The 20023-nt window shown below is 44.9% G+C and overlaps 2 protein-coding genes across 2 annotated transcripts in view; one reads left to right on the forward strand and one right to left on the reverse strand.

Annotated features, from left to right (window-relative positions):
- Positions 1-2266: 2266 nt before the first annotated feature.
- On the reverse strand, positions 2267-4204 carry LOC115457331 (adhesive plaque matrix protein-like). The gene has a single exon (XM_030186748.1). The coding sequence runs from the start codon at positions 4202-4204 to the stop codon at positions 2267-2269; it is 1938 nt and encodes a 645-aa protein (XP_030042608.1).
- A 3709-nt stretch (positions 4205-7913) lies between these two features.
- Positions 7914-20023, forward strand: part of CDH24 (cadherin 24) — a 37256-nt gene continuing 25146 nt past the window's right edge. The window contains exons 1-7 of the mRNA XM_030186749.1: positions 7914-7986; positions 8266-8318; positions 8626-8717; positions 9917-10010; positions 11183-11477; positions 15474-15593; positions 16687-16854. Of these exons, the coding sequence (XP_030042609.1) occupies positions 7914-7986; positions 8266-8318; positions 8626-8717; positions 9917-10010; positions 11183-11477; positions 15474-15593; positions 16687-16854 (895 nt within the window). The remainder of the gene's footprint in view (positions 7987-8265; positions 8319-8625; positions 8718-9916; positions 10011-11182; positions 11478-15473; positions 15594-16686; positions 16855-20023) is intronic.

The raw sequence follows: 20023 nt of genomic DNA on the forward strand, positions 1-20023 counted from the left end.
AAAATATATCACTTTCCTGGCCTTGCCTAATCAAGCAGCAAACAGCAAATTCAGAAAAAAATTCAACTTGAAATCACAATCAAAAAAAGATACATCAAGCCACAACACAAACATCACAATAAAACAATGGCATTCAAATATAGTAACTGCTCTGTAAGAATTAGGCCACCACCTTACCACAACTTCTACTGGCATTACCTCGAGGTTTCCTGCAACTCACACTCAAGTATGTCAGGACACCTCCAGATCTTCAAACCACTCTGACTTTGGGTAAGAAAAAGTCCCCCCAATATTCAATGCGTTTTAAGTGGGAAGGAGCACTTAAATCCCCCGATATTTAGTGGCACCAAAGCAAGCAGTGCCACTGAATACCACAACCAAAGACGCAGACCCAATATAGGTATCAACAGCAGTCACTTCAACAAACCAAAAAAATGATACCATTCATGAAAACTTAAAGCAGATAACTCACAATGAACAGGTCTTCCATAAAATAGCACTCATTTCAAATAATAACTTTATAAATAGGAGAAAAAAACACTTCAGAGACCTTACTGGTAGCATACTTCAATTTTTCAGTTTACCACAATGAAGGTCAAACCATTTTCAACATGTTGCAAAGTTTGCATTCATCAAGACACTAATATAAGTGAACTATTCATTGTGAAGATTCACCACAATGTAAAATCCAAATGGAGGGGACAATGAAACAAAAATTAACTCTTTAGTTCTTTTAAACGGCACGTAACACCCAACGGAGCTTCCGTTTCACTTCCAGCAACAGGGCTTCTTCAGAGGTTAAGCGCTTTTGCAATCCCGTTCATTTGGGAACAGTCTCACTTTCTCATTGTCCAAAATCTCTCTTCAACCCGCCCACCTCCTTCCCTCCCCAGCCCATGGCCAAAAAGCAGCCCCCCTCCCCCCCCCCAGACTGACTCCCCCACCCTCAACCTCCCAGCCATCCAGGTAGGCCCTCCTTGGGCCTACCTCTATCCCTGGTGGTCCAGTGGGGGCCATTGGGGGCAGAAGCGCAGGCCCCTTACTCCTGCCCCTAGCAGCTGCCTGGCAAAATGGCTCCTTGTGGTACTACAAGTACGAAGGGCCAGGGAGCTTGCCTGAATGGCCAGGGGGTCGGAAGCGAGGAGTTGTTCCGGGCTTTCTGGCCACAGGCTAGGGGAGAGAAGAAGAGGACTTCGTTGTGGCAGTGGGAGGGGGCTCAAATTTGTTTAAAAAAGTTATGTGGGTGCCGGCCCGATATTCGGCTGGGCCCGCATAAGCTCTGGCAGCCTGTTCCCACACATTTAGACCTCAATATTCAGTGCCGGTGTCCTGACATGGCCCGACACTGAATACTGGTGGCTAATTCACTCAGGGACAGTAAACTTTTAAAAAACACTGACCATCACCAGCTGAATGTCAGTCAGAATGTATTTGGGCTCATAAATGTTCTTTTCTTTTTCGGCTCCTTCCTTGTGGAATCCTTGCCCTAAAATTAGAATCTGCCTGATCCCAAAGACAGAAGTTTTCACCCTGGCCCATCAACCAAATGAATTTGCCACATTCAATTGCCCTCCTCTTCTGACTTTCTGTTCAGCTCAGCAACTGGAAGAGAGCCAAAGGAAACCATGTAGCACTGAAATCATCACCATTAGGAAAAAAGAAAAGTAGAAATTAATATCCTTTTTCTCTTGTTATGACAGCTGGTCTGGAGCACTGTGAGTGAGGTAACGGGGCATAGTTTGTGTGGGGCACTGACCCCAGGAAAGTGAGAAGAGCAATGGAATGGTTTGATACAATGTCTGCGATGATTCAGTGTAATGGGAAGCAGTGGTGATGGCAAAATGTGCTGCAATGGGTAGAGTAATGACTTATGATGGTTTGATAGAGTGACGGTAGAATGATTTTGGTGCAGTGGGTGGCTCAGTGACTGTAGGATGGTTTGATATAGTAACGGTAGAATGATTTGGTGCAGTGGGAGGATCGGTGACTGTAGAGTGGTTTGATAGAGTGACGGTAGAATGATTTGGTGCAGTGGGTGGATCGGTGACTGTATGGTGGTTTGATACAGTGACGGTAGAATGATTTGATAGAGTGACGGTAGAATGATTTGGTGCAGTAGGTGGATCAGTGACTGTAGGATGGTTTGATAGTGACGGTAGAATGATTTGGTGCAGTAGGTGGATCGTTGACTGTAGGATGGTTTGATACAGTGACGGTAGAATGATTTGATAGAGTGACGGTAGAATGATTTGGTGCAGTAGGTGGATCAGTGACTGTAGGATGGTTTGATAGTGACGGTAGAATGATTTGGTGCAGTGGGTGGATCGTTGACTGTAAGATAGTTTGATACAGTGACGGTAGAATGATTTGGTGCAGTGGGTCGATCGGTGATTGTATGGTGGTTTGATACAGTGACGGTAGAATGATTTAGTGCAGTGGGTGGATCGTTGGCTGTAGGATGGTTTGATACAGTGACGGTAGAATGATTTGGTGCAGTGGGTGGATCGGTAACTGCAGGATGGTTTGATACAGTGACGGTAGAATGATTTGATACAGTGATGGTAGAATGATTTGGTGCAGTAGGTGGATCGGTGACTGAAGGATGGTTTGATAGAGTGACGGTAGAATGATTTGGTGCAGTGGGTGGATCGGTGACTGTATGGTGGTTTGATACAGTGACGGTAGAATGATTTGATAGAGTGACGATAGAATGATTTGGTGCAGTAGGTGGATCAGTGACTGTAGGATGGTTTGATAGTGACGGTAGAATGATTTGGTGCAGTGGGTGGATCGTTGACTGTAAGATGGTTTGATACAGTGACGGTAGAATGATTTGGTGCAGTGGGTGGATCGGTGATTGTATGGTGGTTTGATACAGTGACGGTAGAATGATTTGGTGCAGTGGGTGGATCGGTAACTGCAGGATGGTTTGATACAGTGACAGTAGAATGATTTGATACAGTGATGGTAGAATGATTTGGTGCAGTAGGTGGATCAGTGACTGTAGGATGGTTTGATACAGTGACGGTAGAATGATTTGGTGCAGTAGGTGGATCGTTGACTGTAGGATGGTTTGATACAGTGATGGTAGAATGATTTGGTGCAGTAGGTGGATCGTTGACTGTAGGATGGTTTGATAGTGACGGTAGAATGATTTGGTGCAGTAGGTGGATCGTTGACTGTAGGATGGTTTGATACAGTGATGGTAGAATGATTTGGTGCAGTGGGTGGATCGGTAACTGCAGGATGGTTTGATACAGTGACGGTAGAATGATTTGGTGCAGTGGGTGGATTGGTGACTGCAGGATGGTTTGATACACTGACGGTAGAATGATTTGGTGCAGTGGGTGGATCGGTAACTACAGGATGGTTTGATACAGTGACGGTAGAATGATTTGGTGCAGTGGGTGGATTGGTGACTGCAGGATGGTTTGATACAGTGACGGTAGAATGATTTGGTGCAGTGGGTGGATCGGTGATTGTATGGTGATTTGATACAGTGACGGTAGAATGATTTGGTGCAGTGGGTGGATCGGTGATTGTATGGTGGTTTCCTACAGTGACAGTAGAATGATTTGGTGCAGTGGGTGGATTGGTGGCTGTAGGGTGGTTTGATACAGTAACGGATGAAAGACTTTGGTGCAGTGGGTGGATTGGTAACTGCAGGATGGTTTGATACAGTGATGGTAGAATGATTTGGTGCAGTGGGTGGATCGGTGACTGTATGGTGGTTTGATACAGTGACGGTAGAATGATTTGGTGCAGTAGGTGGATCGTTGACTGTAGGATGGTTTGATACAGTGATGGTAGAATGATCTGGTGCAGTGGGTTGATCGGTGACTGTAGGATGGTTTGATAGAGTGACGGTGGAATGATTTGGTGCAGTGGGTGGATCGGTGACTGTATGGTGGTTTGATACAGTGACGGTAGAATGATTTGGTGCAGTAGGTGGATTGGTAACTGCAGGATGGTTTGATACAGTGACGGTAGAATGATCTGGTGCAGTGGGTGGATCGGTGACTGTATGGTGGTTTGATACAGTGACGGTAGAATGATTTGGTGCAATGGATGGAGCAGAGATGGTGAAATGGTTTGTTTCAGTGACTGTGCAATGATTTGGTGCAGTGGGTGGATCAGCAAGTCTAGGCTGGTTTGGTAAACTGACTGTGTTATCATTTGGTGCAATAGGCAGAATAGTGACCATGGGATGGTTAGGTACAGTGATTGTGGAATGATTTAGTGTAATGGGAGGAGCAATGATAGTGAGATAGTTTGGTGCAAAAGGTGGAGTAGTGTCCGTATGACGTTTTGGTATTTAGTAGAATATGGAAGAATATGGTGAGATCAGTCAGTGACCAGGGGATAATTTGGTGCAAATTCTTTGATGTGCCCACAGGCTGGTTGGGTGCAATCAGTAAAGCAGTGCTCATGGAATGACTTAGTGTGAGCAAGAGGGAAGAATGAAAAAAAGACATCAAAAGAGGAGAATCTGACACAGTAAAGCAGGAATGGGCCTGAATGCTGAGAGTTAAGAAGGAGACGGGATGCAATACTTTCCCTGGGTTTCTGCAGTATTTTGCTTCAAACACCAGGCTTTTGACTAAGCCTTTGATGCCACTGGCTGAGGTAAGGCGGAGTCTTCCCCAGAGGAGCTTATTAACCTCTCCCAGCATCTCTTTTCATGCTAGGAAGTGCCACACTATCTCTGTGTAGCTCTGTATTCCAGGGCTGAATTTCAAAGCTCCAGGTGTCTAAGGAATTTTCAAATAAACATGTTAAGCCTCTATGCATCCAATAATCGGGGGTGTTTTTGGGCAGTAATCAAGATTGGATGTGCTCTACTCATTTTAGGGCTTACTGTGTGTCACTGAAAGTGAACTCCTGTAGACATGTGCTTGTGTATTTCCATGTGTAAGTGTGTGCATGCATCTATCTGTACATGTATATGCATGTGTACCAATATGCAGGGTTCTCTCTCTCCCTGTCCACATTCCTCGCTCTTCCCTCCCCCATTGTTCATCTTTCCTGTCTTTCTACCCCTCTTCATTCTTTACTCTTTCCTCTCTCTCTCTCTCCCTCCCTCCCACTTTGCATCCCTCACTCCTCCATCTCTCCCTGTCTTACCCTCACCCCATCTCCTCCTGTTTTTCTCTCCCTCTCTGCATCCCTACCTCTCACTACTTTCTTTTCTCTTACCCTCTCATCTCTCCTCTTCCTTCTTGCCTGTCTCTCTCCTTCTTCCTTCCCTCTCTGCATCTCTCACTCCCCCCTTCTCATCTCTTACCCTCTCTCCATCACTCACTCTTTCCTGCTGTCTGTCCCCATCTCTGCATCCCTCACTCATCCTCCCCATCTCTCACTCTTCCCCCTCTCTCCTTCTTACTACTACTCATTTCTATAGCGCTGCACACATTATATGCAGGTACTTTCTCTGTCCCTAGAGGGTTCAAAATCTAAGTTTTTGTACCTGGGGCAATGGAGGGTTAAGTGACTTGTCCAAGGTCACAAGGAACTGCAGTGGGAACTGAACCCAGAGAGGGAGAGAATCTTCACAATTTTAGTGTGCCCTGCATCACTCACTCCTGCTTCTTGTCTCACACTCTCCTCCATCCCTCACTTCTTCTTCCCTTTCTCTGTTTCTCCCCTCACTTCTCCCATCTCTGTATTTCCTTCTCTCCTGCAAGAGCTCACAGCTTTCTTGCCCTCTCTTTCTTTCCTCTCCCCCATCTGTTTAATGCTTTTGTTCATAAGAAACTGAAAAACTGGAGAAAGGGAGGGAGCTGCAGTCTTATAGAACGGGTCTCTTGAAAAGATGCAGGCTTCACACAGGGCGCAGAAGGGATCCTATCTCTGTATTCGTATTAAATTATTTTCACTCTCAGCCCTCCCCCTATGCTGGAAGTGCCTTCCCCAGCCTGGTGATGGTGCCTCCACAGTTGGTGCTGGACAGACATGTCCATTCCTGATGTAGGTAAGGGAGAAACAGAGACTCTCTTTGCTACCCACTCAAAAGCATAACAAATAGCAGAATATAAATGTTATAAACTTAATAAGTGAAAGGTCCCCTGTGTACCTTTTGCTATTTCACCAAAAGTGAGATCCCTCAAAACAGCTCTACCAATGCACCTCACTCCTGCCCTACAGCACCTCCTACTATCCATGTAATGAGACCTCCAAGGCAGCTCTGTCAGTGCACCTCATTCCTGCCCTACAGCACCCCATTCTATTCCTAGGGTGGTGGGGAGTTCTGTCTGTTGAGGAGGGATTGTTAGGGAATAGAGAGGAGCGCCTTTTGTAGCACTTTCATGTTCCAGGGGTAAGGTAGGGTACTGAGCAGGGGAGGGCACAGATATCCGAGTCTTTGTCAGACAGGGATTTCTTCCCTCTGAGATGCGCCACAGAGATGCCATCCCTTTTGGCTGATTATTAGGTAGCTGAGCGCTAAATGGTATTGAATTCTGAAATCAATCACTGAGAAATTGAGGCCCATACAGTCTCTCAGTCACAAGACAACGTCTTACTTTCAGTGTCTCTGCTTACAGTATGTGTCCAAATCTCTAATCTTAGGCAACACAGGGGCACTGGGACTTCAATTCTGGGAAAGTGGGAGAGAGCGAACTCCCCTTTGGTCTCAGAAACCACTTTGTAAATATCTCAGAGGAGCAAAGAATTAACCAATCTAGTTACTTAAAGCTATTTAATAAAACTGGGAAAGGCAGAAAACGGCAAACTACAAGAGGGATATTACCCACTGCTCTGAGGAAGGTCAGGGCTGAGGTTAGATACCAGAAGGACACTGGTCACTGCACTGAGAGAGACCAAGGCCAAGATTAGATACCAAAAGGACACTGGTCACTGCACTGAGGGAGGCCAAGGATGAGGTTAGATATCAGAATTACACTGGTCCGTGCTCTGAGGGAGGCCAGGGTCAAGGTTGGATACCAGGATGACACCGGTTACTGTTCTGAGGGAGGCCAAGGCAAGATACCAGAAGGACACTGGTCACTGCTCTGAGAGAGGCCGGGGCTGAGATTAGATACCAGAAGGACACTGGTCACTGCACTGAGGGAGATTAGCTAGAGGTTAGATTCCAGAAGGACACTGGTCACTGCTCTGAGAGAGGCCAGGGCTGAGGTTAGATACCAGAAGGACACTGGTCACTGCACTGAGAGAGACCAAGGCCAAGATTAGATACCAAAAAGACACTGGTCACTGCACTGAGGGAGGCCAAGGATGAGGTTAGACACTAGAATTACACTGGTCTGTGCTCTGAGGGAGGCCAGGGTCAAGGTTGGATACCAGGATGACACCAGTTACTGTTCTGAGGGAGGCCAAGGCAAGATACCAGAAGGTCACTGGTCACTGCTCTGAGAAAGGTTAGGCCGAGGTTAGATACCAGAAGGACACTGGTCACTGCACTGAGAGAGACCAAGGCCAAGATTAGATACCAAAAGGACACTGGTCACTGCACTGAGGGAGGCCAAGGATGAGGTTAGATATCAGAATTACACTGGTCCGTGCTCTGAGGGAGGCCAGGGTCAAGGTTGGATACCAGGATGACACCGGTTACTGTTCTGAGGGAGGCCAAGGCAAGATACCAGAAGGACACTGGTCACTGCTCTGAGAGAGGCCGGGGCTGAGATTAGATACCAGAAGGACACTGGTCACTGCACTGAGGGAGATTAGCTAGAGGTTAGATTCCAGAAGGACACTGGTCACTGCTCTGAGAGAGGCCAGGGCTGAGGTTAGATACCAGAAGGACACTGGTCACTGCACTGAGAGAGACCAAGGCCAAGATTAGATACCAAAAAGACACTGGTCACTGCACTGAGGGAGGCCAAGGATGAGGTTAGACACTAGAATTACACTGGTCTGTGCTCTGAGGGAGGCCAGGGTCAAGGTTGGATACCAGGATGACACCAGTTACTGTTCTGAGGGAGGCCAAGGCAAGATACCAGAAGGTCACTGGTCACTGCTCTGAGAAAGGTTAGGCCGAGGTTAGATACCAGAAGACTGGTCACTGCTCTGAAGGAGGGTAGAGCTAAGGTCAGACAGCAAGCAGAAAGACCGTTGATCACAACTTAAAGCAAAGCCCAGTTTTTACATTATGAAGCTGATAAAGAGAGAGAGAGAGAGAGAGTGAAAAGGAAATGATGAAACTTGAGGATGGCATAAATGGCCCCCCAAGGACCACAGAAGTCAGCCTGGGATCGTACTGCCATCGATTACCCATAATATAACAACATCTTTCTTTCTTTATTAAAGAACGTTCCCATTCAGTGCAGCAGACACTGCAGACAAGAGAAGCAGCTTTGAAGGTGTGCTGCAAAAGAGGGGTGGGAGGGGGGAAGGGGTTTGGAGGTTTTTGGACAGTATTATAGAGAAAGGAGGGATGGGAGGAAAGAGCAGAATTATTCCTATAAATGAGTGACATTTCATAGGAAGGCGGCTCGTTTTCTTTCCCAGAGAGACAGAGGAACAGAGGCACTGAGACAGATTTCCACACTGCATTTTAAGTAAAAAAAATACACTGTTTGGTACTATCCCTGTTTGATACGAGGTATAATATTATTGCCATGACATAAAATTCAATAAAAACTCAATGTGCGGAGGAAAAAAAGATAGAGGGAGATCAGGGAGAAAGACAGAACGAAAGATGGAGAGGGGGAGAGAGAGACAGTGGAGTCAGACAGACATATAGAAAGAGGGAGGGAGGGAGGGAAGAAGAAGGATAAAGGAGGAGGCGAGAGAAATGCAGAGGAGGTTAGGTGCCTGTCTGTCCTGCAGTTTCTCTTCTTGCTGGGTAATGATTGCAGGAAAAACAGCCACAGAAACCTCAGAAACCCCCTTCCCAGTGTAAGCAGTCAGAAGAGTCTGCCATCTGCCCCTGAAAGTCCCCAAATCTCTGGTTCTGTCAACCCGCACTGTTCACATCCACAGGATGCTCCTACAGTTTCCCAGCCCCAGGGTAATAATCCACCCCACAGGATGACAGAGGAGGGTGGGAGAGGAGAAGGCACCCCCTTAATCTCTCCACTGCCTGCGGTTTTTCTCTCTGTCCCTCTTTCTCCTTTGCTCTGTGACAGGTGATTTATAGCAGGGGTGGGGGCTGCCACGCAGGGGGAGTGAGTACATGACCTGCATGAGAATTAGACAACCCATGGCTGTGGGTGGGGGGAATGGAGAGAGCAGGCATGTAGAGGGGGGAATGAGGATAGAGGACAGATGGAGGGGGGGGCAGCCTGGAGTAGAATAAGAGGTTATAATAGAAGCAGGGAAGGACCAGAAAAGAAACATGGAAGGAATGAGAAAAGACAGAGCAAGGTAAGAAAAGGAGAGAGGGACAGCAAAAGCCAGGAGTGAGGGTGGAAAAGACACACAAGGAAAATGAGAGGAAAAGAGATAGGGAAAGACAGAAAGTGAAAGAGCAGAAACAGAAAATATGAGACAGCATAAAAAGAGAACCAGACCGAGATCTATGAGTCTCTTTCATGTGTTCCTCACCCTGTCTCCCTCTCATTTCCGCTCTCTCCCTGCAGAAGGATGCGATTGCTAAGGTCCAGTCTATGAGATAAACTCTTTCCACACACACACGTTCTGGAGACCACCGCCTGTCCCTAACTTGTGCCAACCCACATGGACAGTGCCACAGACAGAGCCAAGCTTTTCACAGCCTCTGGTAGCAGCCTGAGAAAGACCAGCAGCCCCTTGGAGGACAACTAAGTGTGCACGGGACAGAGAAAGAAAGAGAGACAACTTAAAGATAGAGGAGCGTTCTCATGAAACCCCATCGCTGCCTCCTCCTCTTCCTTGCTTGGCTCTGTGGATGCTGCCAAGGCCCACCGCCTAAGGGAGAGATTGCACCAGAGAACAGGAAGGGGCTTTCCACCACTGACCCCATGCTAGATGTCAAGCCACGGTCCCTGCTGAGATCACGGAGGAGCTGGGTCTGGAATCAATTTTTTGTCATCGAGGAATATGCTGGACCAGAACCTGTTCTCATTGGCAGGGTAAGGGATTACCAATTTATTGCCCAACATTGATGGATTAGCCATGTGGTCTCATGCATCACATCCATCTCTATGCAAGGGGCCAAGGGAACTGGGAGTCTACAGAACATGGCCTTGGTAATAGACTGACCAAAGTATGAAACGTTCCATTTATAGGGCCTAGTGGGGTTCTGCAGCCAGGAGTAGCCTAATGGCTAAAGAAGTGGGTTGAGAACCAGGGAAGCCAAGGTTCAAATCACTTCACTCTTCATTACCTCAGGTACAAACTTAGATTGTAAGCCCTCCAGAGACAAGGAAATACCTACTGTACCCTAAATGTAACTCTCCTTCAGCCACTTCTGAAAAAGGCATGAACTAAATCCAAAATAGCTTCCCTCTTCTACACATAGAAGATGATGATAGATAAGGGTCACCACATCCATCTAGTATGTCTATTGTAGACACAGTACTGTACAGCTCACTCAATCTCAGGCATTAGCCCTCAGATCCTCCACCTAACAATCCTCTGTGCTTAGCCCAGGCTTTCTTAAAGCTACTTTGCTGGCCTCTCCCGCTTTCCTTGGAAGGCTGTTCTGCGTATCTATAACCCTTTCTGGAAAGTGATATTTCCTTGTATGTCACCGTCGTCTACCCTTTGAGACTTGTATCATGGCCGCTCGTTCTAGAACCTTTTCCCACTGGAAAATGCCTTTATATCTTTTGAGGTTTTTGCATGTCTCTGTAAAATCCCATCCAACCCCTGTCCTCTGAGGTACACATAGTTAGGTCCTTAAATCTCATTTCACAGGGCTTTTGCTGCAAATTCTGCACCATTTTCATAATCCTTCTTAGACTGTTTCTATGCAGAGTTGGTCTTGACCATGACCAAGAGAGTTATTCTGCTCCATCTCTATTTATTTGGATTTTAGATTTTGCTCACACCTTTTTCAGTAGTAGCTCAAGGTGAGGTATTTCCCTGTCCGTTGAAGGTTCACAATCTAAATTTTGTTAAATGACTTGCCCAAAATCACAAGGAGCAACAGTGGGATTTGAAATGGGCACCCTTGGATGTCAAAGCCAGTGCTCTAACCACTAGACTATTCCCCCAATCCTCCATCTCTATTGTCATAGAAACCCTAATCCTCATCTCACCCTCTCTCTCTTTTCTCTCCCTTTGTTTTTCTGGTTGCCAGCTGCATACCGATGCAGATCATGGTGAGGGGCGGGCCCGATACCTGCTGACAGGTGAGGGAGCGGGTACTGTGTTTGTCATCGATGAGAAGACAGGCAACATCCATGTGACCAAGACGCTGGACCGTGAGGAGAAGGCCCAGTACACTCTCTTGGCCCAGGCTGTGGACCGCCAGTCTAACCGTCCCCTGGAGCCCCCCTCAGAGTTCATCATTAAGGTGCAGGACATCAACGACAACCCACCAGTGTTTCTGCAAGGGCCGTACTATGCCACAGTGCCCGAGATGTCCCATGTTGGTGAGAGCTTCTGCTTACAATCACACGTTGGCCCTCATCATCCATCGCATATTCACCCTGCACTTTCCTGTATCTCTTCATCACACACTCCTACCGCCTCCCTATATTTCACCCATGGGATCTACCAAACGCACATCCTGTCAACTCCTGTACCTCATAATTGCAATTTCTCATTGCCCTGACAATTCTCCATCCATCAAAAAAACATTGTTTCTATGTATGGTCTTGTACAGGAATACATTCAGATTAGCCGTGATAAGTCAGCCATCTAAATTCATGACACATTAAGGGCATAATCCCATAAAATGTAAGCATCTGACTCAGTGTTCAAGCTAAGTGTCTAATCTGGGATTTTAGACATCTAACTCCACTTGGAAATATCATCCCATATTCCATTTGCAGAGTCTCATCTAACTGTTAGATATGAATCTGAATGCTGCTGAAAATGTGCTTCTGTATGCCTTTGTAGTGAACAGAGAGGAAACAGGATTGTGTGCTACACACTGGAAGTCATAGTCCAGTGCTAACTCTAGGTGTGCTGGTTAGCCATTGCTAATTCATATGTTTCAGCTGCACTGAGATAGCATTGCACCAGCACTGCTATTATACTGCAGTCACACTATTTTAACAATTGCAGTAGGACCACAAGAATACCACGTATTGTGATTTTAGTGCACAATAGGAGAGTTTTAAAAAGTGCATCACACTGCAGGCTGCCCCACACAAACCAAATGGCACTAACCTTGCCTAACCCTGTTTGCTTCTGTCTGGGCAACATGTTTGAATCTAAGGCTTCAATCAGTAGATTGCCATCCATTCTGAACTGTAATGGAGCTCTTGGGCCCCTGAAAAGGAAATACAGATATTTTGTTCCTCTATCTAGCTCCTGCTTCCCTATAATATTCCACTGACAAAAGCCCGAGCAGCTGGAATAAGTGCAGGGTACCAACAGGCATTCTTAGATACAAAACAAATGCCCTTTCATTCTGTGGATGCACGATCTGCTTTTGAACAATACCCCTGCCACATAATCCTATTACTTCAAACTGTACGAATTTTACCACTCCAGTTATAATTAAGTGTACTTCTACCCTTATCCTACTCTGTATTGCCCACTAGAAGCTGTAGTCCCATCCCTGGAGACTTATCAGCCTCATTGGGATTAATTCTTTCTATATGCTACTATATATTCGTCCCAGAGTTGTATTCTCTTTTCCGGAACCTTATCAGCTTCCTTGCACCTACTGTTATTCTATTTTCCACTCTGTATATTTTCCCGGAGTTGGTACTCTCCTCTTCGGAACCTGTAAGCCACATTGAGCCTACTGCTATGCGGGAAAATGTGGGATACAAATGTAATAAATAAACATTGGCATCAGTGACCTGTATCACAATGGTGCAAAGGCATATAAAGGACTGTATTTTTTATTTATTTTATTTTTGTTACATTTGTACCCCGCGCTTTCCCACTCATGGCAGGCTCAATGCGGCTTACATGGGGCAATGGAGGGTTAAGTGACTTGCCCAGAGTCACAAGGAGCTGCCTGTGCCTGAAGTGGGAATTGAACTCAGTTCCCCAGGACCAAAGTCCGCCACCCTAACCACTAGGCCACTCCTCCACTGTTCTTACCTCCAGCAGCACCATGAATGGTTGGGAAATGTGAATGTCTTATCTGTTGTGGGTGGGAACGAGAAGAGCCTAATGGAGATGGTTTATGTTGGAGACTGTGTAGGAAGGTCTAGTAGAGATGTAGGCGATTCTATGGTGGAGAATCTATAATAGAGAAGATAGAGGACCTATGATGAAGATGAGGCTTAATTTTATGGCTGCAACTATGGAGACGGATCCATGGCTATGATTTTACGATAGAGATGGTAGAAGTCCTGATGTTGTACAGTAGTGAAGACTGAAAAAAGAGAGGTGGTTTTGTGGTTGGAGATTCAGTGATGAAGGTGGTGGATGGACTATGATGGAGCCACTATAGAGATGGTAAAGATTTTATGATAGAGATGATAAAGGTCCTAAAACAGAAGTTGTATAGTATGGGAAAAGAAATGGGACTTAATATGCTGCCTATCTGTAGTTTTTCCAACTATATTCAAAGTGGTTTACATATTATATACAGGTACTTATTTTGTACCAGGGGTAATGGAGGGTTAAGTGACTTGCCCAGAGTCACAAGGAGCTGCAGTGGGAATTGAACCCAGTTCCCTAGGATCAAAGTCCACTGCACTAACCACTAGGCTACTCCTCCACTCCACTGTAGTGAGGACTGTAAAGAAAGATATGTTTCTGTGGTGGAGATTCAGCGATGGAGCCACTATAAATACATAAGAACATAAGTGTTGCCATACTGGGACAGACCGAAAGTCCATCAAGCCCAGTATCCTGTTTCCAACTGTGGCCAATTCAGGTTACAAGTACCTGGCAAGATCCCAGTACATTGCATTTTATGCTGCTTATCCCAGAAATAAGCAATGGATTTTCCCAAGTCCATCTTAATAATGGCTTATGGACTTTTCTTTTAGGAAATTATCCAAACCTATTTTAAACCCTGCTAAGCTAACTGCCACATTCTCTGGCAATGAATTCCAGAGCTTAATTACACATTGAGTGAAGAAATATTTTCTCTGTCATTTCCAAAATTTAAGTCCCAGCTTAAATCTTAGTTTTTTTTTGGGCTAGCGTTCGGGGTGTTACCTCAGGAAGCTACCCCAGGTGATTCGGTCCTGTGCACAGCGACAGGTGGTGTATAGTAGGTGTGGCTGTTTGTATCTATTGCTTGTATGAGTGATTTCTTTCCTATCCTTATGGTGCTCCTTTCATTTTATTGAGATTGCATTTGTTAGAGTTGTAAACCGCTTTAACCCTTTAGTGTCCAATGTTCCCATCAATCTGTTCCCATATGGCTTATTACGGGAACATTGGACACTAAAGGGTTTTAACCTGTGATTCAGTAATAACAATAGATCAAGACTTGAATAAACATACAGAGACGGTAAACATCATATGGTGGAGACGGTACAAGTCCTAAGACAGAAACGGAAGTTATTCCGTAGTGGAGTGTAATTCTGCGGTGAAGATCCAGCGATGGAGACAGCAGGTTAATGATGGAGTTTCTATAATGAAGACAGTGGAAGTGCAGTTGAGGGAATGCAGATGAATTTATGATGGAGATGGCAGTTGTTTTATGATGGTGTCTATGGTAAAGATAATGTTTTGCATGTCCACAATTTGCTGGGACATCATATTAAGAATGCCAATACCTGTCTTGTACCTCATCCACCACCATCAACAATAAATACATTTTAGGGATATGATTTGAGGTGGATTTTTCTTATGTACTTTTAAAGCAATAAAGGTAATCCCCTGGAATAATATCCATATCACAGACAATATCTTTTATTTTCCTCTTTCTCTCTGACAATGAAACTATACTTTCCTGCCTCTCTCTTCTCTCTCAGCAATATGCTGCTATGTGTAACTTGTTCTCTCTCTCTCTGCAATATACTGAGGCTGTGTGAAACTTCTGTCTCCTTTATCCCTTTTTTTTATTCTGCAGTTCACCTCTCTCCTTTCTCTTTACGTCTTTCTCTCTCTGTAGTACTCTAAAGCTGTGTACTTCTTTCATCCTCTCTCTCTCTCTACAGTACACCTAAAGTGTGTATGCTTTCCTCTCTACAGGACAGCTGAACTGTATGTAGCTGCCATGTGCTCCCATTTCCAGGGCTTTTTTGAGGGGGTACTGAGTACCGGCACCTTTTCCATTGTCTGCTAAAATTGACCCATGGTCCCCAAGTTTTAATGAAAGAGCTCAGACTCTACACACCAATTCTGCCTTACCATAGATTCTCTGACTGGTTGCAGGGGGCCTGGCTATTGTAAGATGAGTCCTTCAGTGATCACCCCACCCCTGAAGAGTAGCCTAACATTTGGCAACCTTTTTGCTAGAAAAAAACCCCGCACTGCCCATCTCTTTCTTTCCGGTGCTGTAGGTACTTCTGTTGTGCAGGTGACTGCACAGGATGCTGATGATCCCACCTACGGGAACAGCGCACGGCTTGTCTACACAGTGCTGGAGGGGCAACCCTTCTTTTCCGTGGATGCGCAGACAGGTAAGCCCTGTCCCTCTCTCACTTGTGAAGGCAGAAGGCTAGATAGAGGGCTTTTAATAGGGGTCTTTGCTGTTTGATGATTGCCCCAGTACACCCCTGTCACCACTTCCTTTCCCCAGCAATGGCATCCTTGTAAGGGGCAAACTGGGTGACCACCAAAGACTCCAGAACTTAGGGAGCTCAAAAATTTTGTAACGAATGTTATACTTCCCAAATTAATCAACCTTAAACCTCTTGGGAGCTCCAAATGACTCTCTTACTACTACTACTACTATTTAGCATTTCTATAGCGCTACAAGGCGTACGCAGCGCTGCACAAACATAGAAGAAAGACAGTCCCTGCTCAAAGAGCTTACAATCTAATAGACAAAAAATAAATAAAGTAAGCAAATCAAATCAATTAATGTGAACGGGAAGGAAGAGAGGAGGGTAGGTGGAGGCAAGTGGTTACAAGTGGTTACGAGTCAAAAGCAATGTTAAAGAGGTGGGTTTTCAGTCTAGATTTAAAGGTGGCCAAGGATGGGGCAAGATGTAGGGGCTCAGGAAGTTTATTCCAGGCGTAGGGTGCAGCGAGACAGAAGGCGCGAAGTCTGGAGTTGGCAGTAGTGGAGAAGGGAACAGATAAGAAGGATTTATCCATGGAGCGGAGTGCACGGGAAGGGGTGTAGGGATGGACGAGTGTGGAGAGATACTGGGGAGCAGCTCCAAAGCCCTTTAGTCTACCACTGCCCCTCTCTTGTTATATCTGTCTCTTCTTCTATTTATTTATTTATTTTATTGCATTTGTATCCCACATTTTCCCACCTATTTGCGGGCTCAGTGTGGCTTACAATACATTGTGAATGATGGAAATACAATGTGTTACAGTACGATTATGGGTTACATTATGAGGAGTTATGGGAAGACAAAGTCAAGTCATATACTGTATCTTGGTTATTACTTAGTACCTTTGTGGTTATTTATTTGTTTAACATATTAATAGTTCATATCATCTACAAAATCTAAGTGAATTGTAATAAAACATGCATAAAAATAAAGCACATAAAAGAAAAAAAAAAAGCAATACCCATCAATAATTATTTTCTTCTCCCAGGTGTAATCCGCACAGCCATTCCAAACATGGACCGGGAAACACAGGATGAGTACCTGGTGGTCATTCAGGCAAAGGACATGGGAGGCCATATGGGGGGTCTCTCCGGGACCACCACAGTGACTGTAACCCTCAGTGATGTCAACGACAATCCGCCAAAGTTCCCCCAGAGTAAGTGTAACCTTTTTACCTATCTCAGTCTCAGATTTGGGAACTTTCTAGGCCTGACAGCTTGCAAATGTGTTACCCAACTAATGTATGAAGTGATAGAAAGGAAAGAAATGCAAAGGACAGAGGCGGCAGTCCTGACTTGATTCCTCCTAGGAGTGAAGGAGTGGTAGGAGTGAAGAGGCTTACGGAGCACCCTAATTTGAAAGTCTGACACCACGGACCCTGATGAAGGATTCGAAACTTGGGACGAAGTCGGGCCGTGGAGGGTGTCTAACAGACTGTTGATTTAAAAAGATAAGTGCTCGATCCGTCGATTCAATATTTAGACGGCTTTATGTGTAAAATATTTTGAGCAGTAGCCATATTTTCACACACAATATTAAAATAAGGAGGTTTTTGCCCATGATGATTTAGGAGACCTCCCTAATATTGGTTTACCAATGACGGAGTGTTCTCTTAGAATATGAGGCTTTTTTTCCTCCGTTAAATAATTATCCAGTAACATCAGGAAAGTGCAAGGATATTTTGTGAAGTTTATACGAGTTGATTCCTCCTAGCTCATGTCTTCCACTCCCCAGGTCAGCCAAGGTGGAGGTAGTGTTCACAGACTTGTTTTCAGGGTTCAGGAAGGAGCTGTGCTACCCCCCCCCCCCCCCCCCACACACACACACACACACACGCACATACTGAGGATTCTCACTGCAATTGCTGGTTTAAAATGGAAGTTGAGGGGGGATATAAAAGGGAGGAAACCCCCAGATTGCTACTAATTAAGGCTTATAGCACCAGATCCTATTTAACTGAGCTTGACGCCCATAGGAATAGGAGGAAACGTCCAGCTCAGACACATAGAAAAGAGATACCAGAGACAATTCCCAGGTTTTCCGCTGTCCATTTCCCTCTGCTCATGTATTATATCTGGCCCAGTGGCAGGATCCAGAAGATTTTACTACTCCAACTGCTGTTTCTCCTCTTTCTCCAGGATTAGACAGTTTTTCCTGCTCATTCTCTGTTATTAAAGTCTTTGATTTTCTCTCTATGCCCTTTGGAAATGCACAGCTCTTCTGTCTTTGGATTTTGCACAGTAGAGGAGGAAATGCATTTCTGCTTCTAACCTGGATTCAGGAACTCACAGATTTTGCTGATCCAACTGCTATTTCTTCTCTTTCCCCAGGACTAGACACAGGTTTTCCTGCTCATTCTTTTGTGGGAAGTCTTTGATTTTCTCTCTTTGCTCTTTGAGAAATGTGCCTCTTCTCTCTCTGGATTTTGCACACTACAGGAGAAAACACATTTTTCTTTCTATTTCTCCAGTTTCATACTGAATGCAGTCTCTTGCCTCTTGGGGGTTTCCAGTTCAGGTTTTGTCTGCACGATTCTATTTCTAATTTATGGTCCCTTATCCTATATTTAGTGAGGGAACTATCTGTGTTAGGATTCTGTTTTGTATAGTTTTTCTGGAGAGATCTGTAGGCAGTTCGACTTGTTTTCTTCTACTTGTTTTCCAGTAGGAGGCGTACTGGTGTTCAAGGCTTTAGTGTAATATTTTTTCCTAGGTAACCCAGAAACATGAAGGCAGATAAAGACCATATGGCCTATCCAGTGTGCCCATCCATACCATCTACCATCTCTCCCAGGGAGGGAGGTAGGATTTTTTTTATTTTTGTTACATTTGTACCCCGCACTTTCCCACTCATGGCAGACTCAATGTGGCAGGCAATGGAGGGTTAAGTGACTTGCCCAGAGTCACAAGGAGCTGCCTGTGCCAGGAATCGAACTCAGTTCCTCAGTTCCCCAGGACCAAAGTCCACCACCCTAACCACTAGGCCACTCCTCCGCTCCACTCAATATTAATATCAGTATCAATATGATGCTTGTTAACTGCTAGTTCCCCATAATGAGTTCCATGCAGTGTACAAATAAATAAACATTATACAAAATAAAATACAAGAATACAACAAAATACATTATTAAAATACTCAATGTTTATTTTATTTATATATTTATTAGGATTTATTTACCACCTTTTTGAAGGAATTCACTCAAGATGATGTACAGTAAGAATAAATCAAACATAAGCAATTGACAATAACCGCAGTAAAATTATTCCGAGAACAATACAAAGTATGGCATAGTATACTACTTACAATGTCAACAAAATACATAATAAAACATTTTAATAGACAGTGTAGGGTATAAGCAAAGATGGAACATATCGATAAGGAAGAGAGTAAGAGGAGTTAGAAAATAAGGGGACTAATTTTTAAAACGTTGCACATGAGGTCAGAGAGATGGTTAAATATTATCTCAGCTAGGGTAGAAGTTGGATAAACATGTCCCACTGCAGTATGTGCAGCCCATGTCACTCCTTGTGTGTGTGAGTGAGACTAACAGGTTAGTTACTTCTTCCATTAAAGGCCTGGTTGAAGAACCAACCTTTCACCTGCTTCCTGAAGTGGAGATAGTTTTGTGTTAAGCGGAGCCTTTCAGGCAGTGCATTCCAGAGTGTGGAGGCTACTCCGGAGAAGGCTTGCTTGCAGATATCACATCGTGTAATGCCTTTTGGAGAGGGTATGGTTAGGCATACTCCTTGGGAGGACCTTAGTGGACAGTGTCCTTGGAGGTGTGTAGAGGGCCTTGTACTCAGGACCTTTTCCTTTAAGGGCCTTGAAGATCAGACATAGAGTTTTAAATTTAGCTGTGTGTTGGACTGGTAGCCAGTGACGTTTTTGCAAAGATGGTGTGATGTGATCATGTCGCTTGCAACCTTCTATGAGTCTTGCTGCAGCATTCTGAGTCAATTGGAGCTTGTGAAGACCCTTTGTAGTCAGACCAGTGTACAGTGTGTTAAAGTAATCCAGTCATGATATTATCATGGCATGCATTAACTGGGATAAGATTTGCCTTCTCAATGTAAGGAGACAAGCAGCGTAGCTGTCGTAAATAGTAGAAGCAGCTCTTGAAGGTTGCTTGGGCTTGGAGAATCAGAGTGTTGAATTTCACTGTACTCCAAGGTTCCTGACTTGTGATTTGAGGGGGAGTTCGTACTTCACCAAAAAAAAGAGTTTGATGTCAGGTATGTGTCCACTTGTGTTAGGGACCCAGAGAAGCTCAATTTTATTTGGGTTCAGGCAAAGTTTATTGTGTTTAGCCATTCTTGAATTGATGT

This window comes from Microcaecilia unicolor, chromosome 14 (genome assembly GCF_901765095.1).
Source record: "Microcaecilia unicolor chromosome 14, aMicUni1.1, whole genome shotgun sequence".
NCBI classification, from domain to species: Eukaryota; Metazoa; Chordata; class Amphibia; order Gymnophiona; family Siphonopidae; genus Microcaecilia; species Microcaecilia unicolor.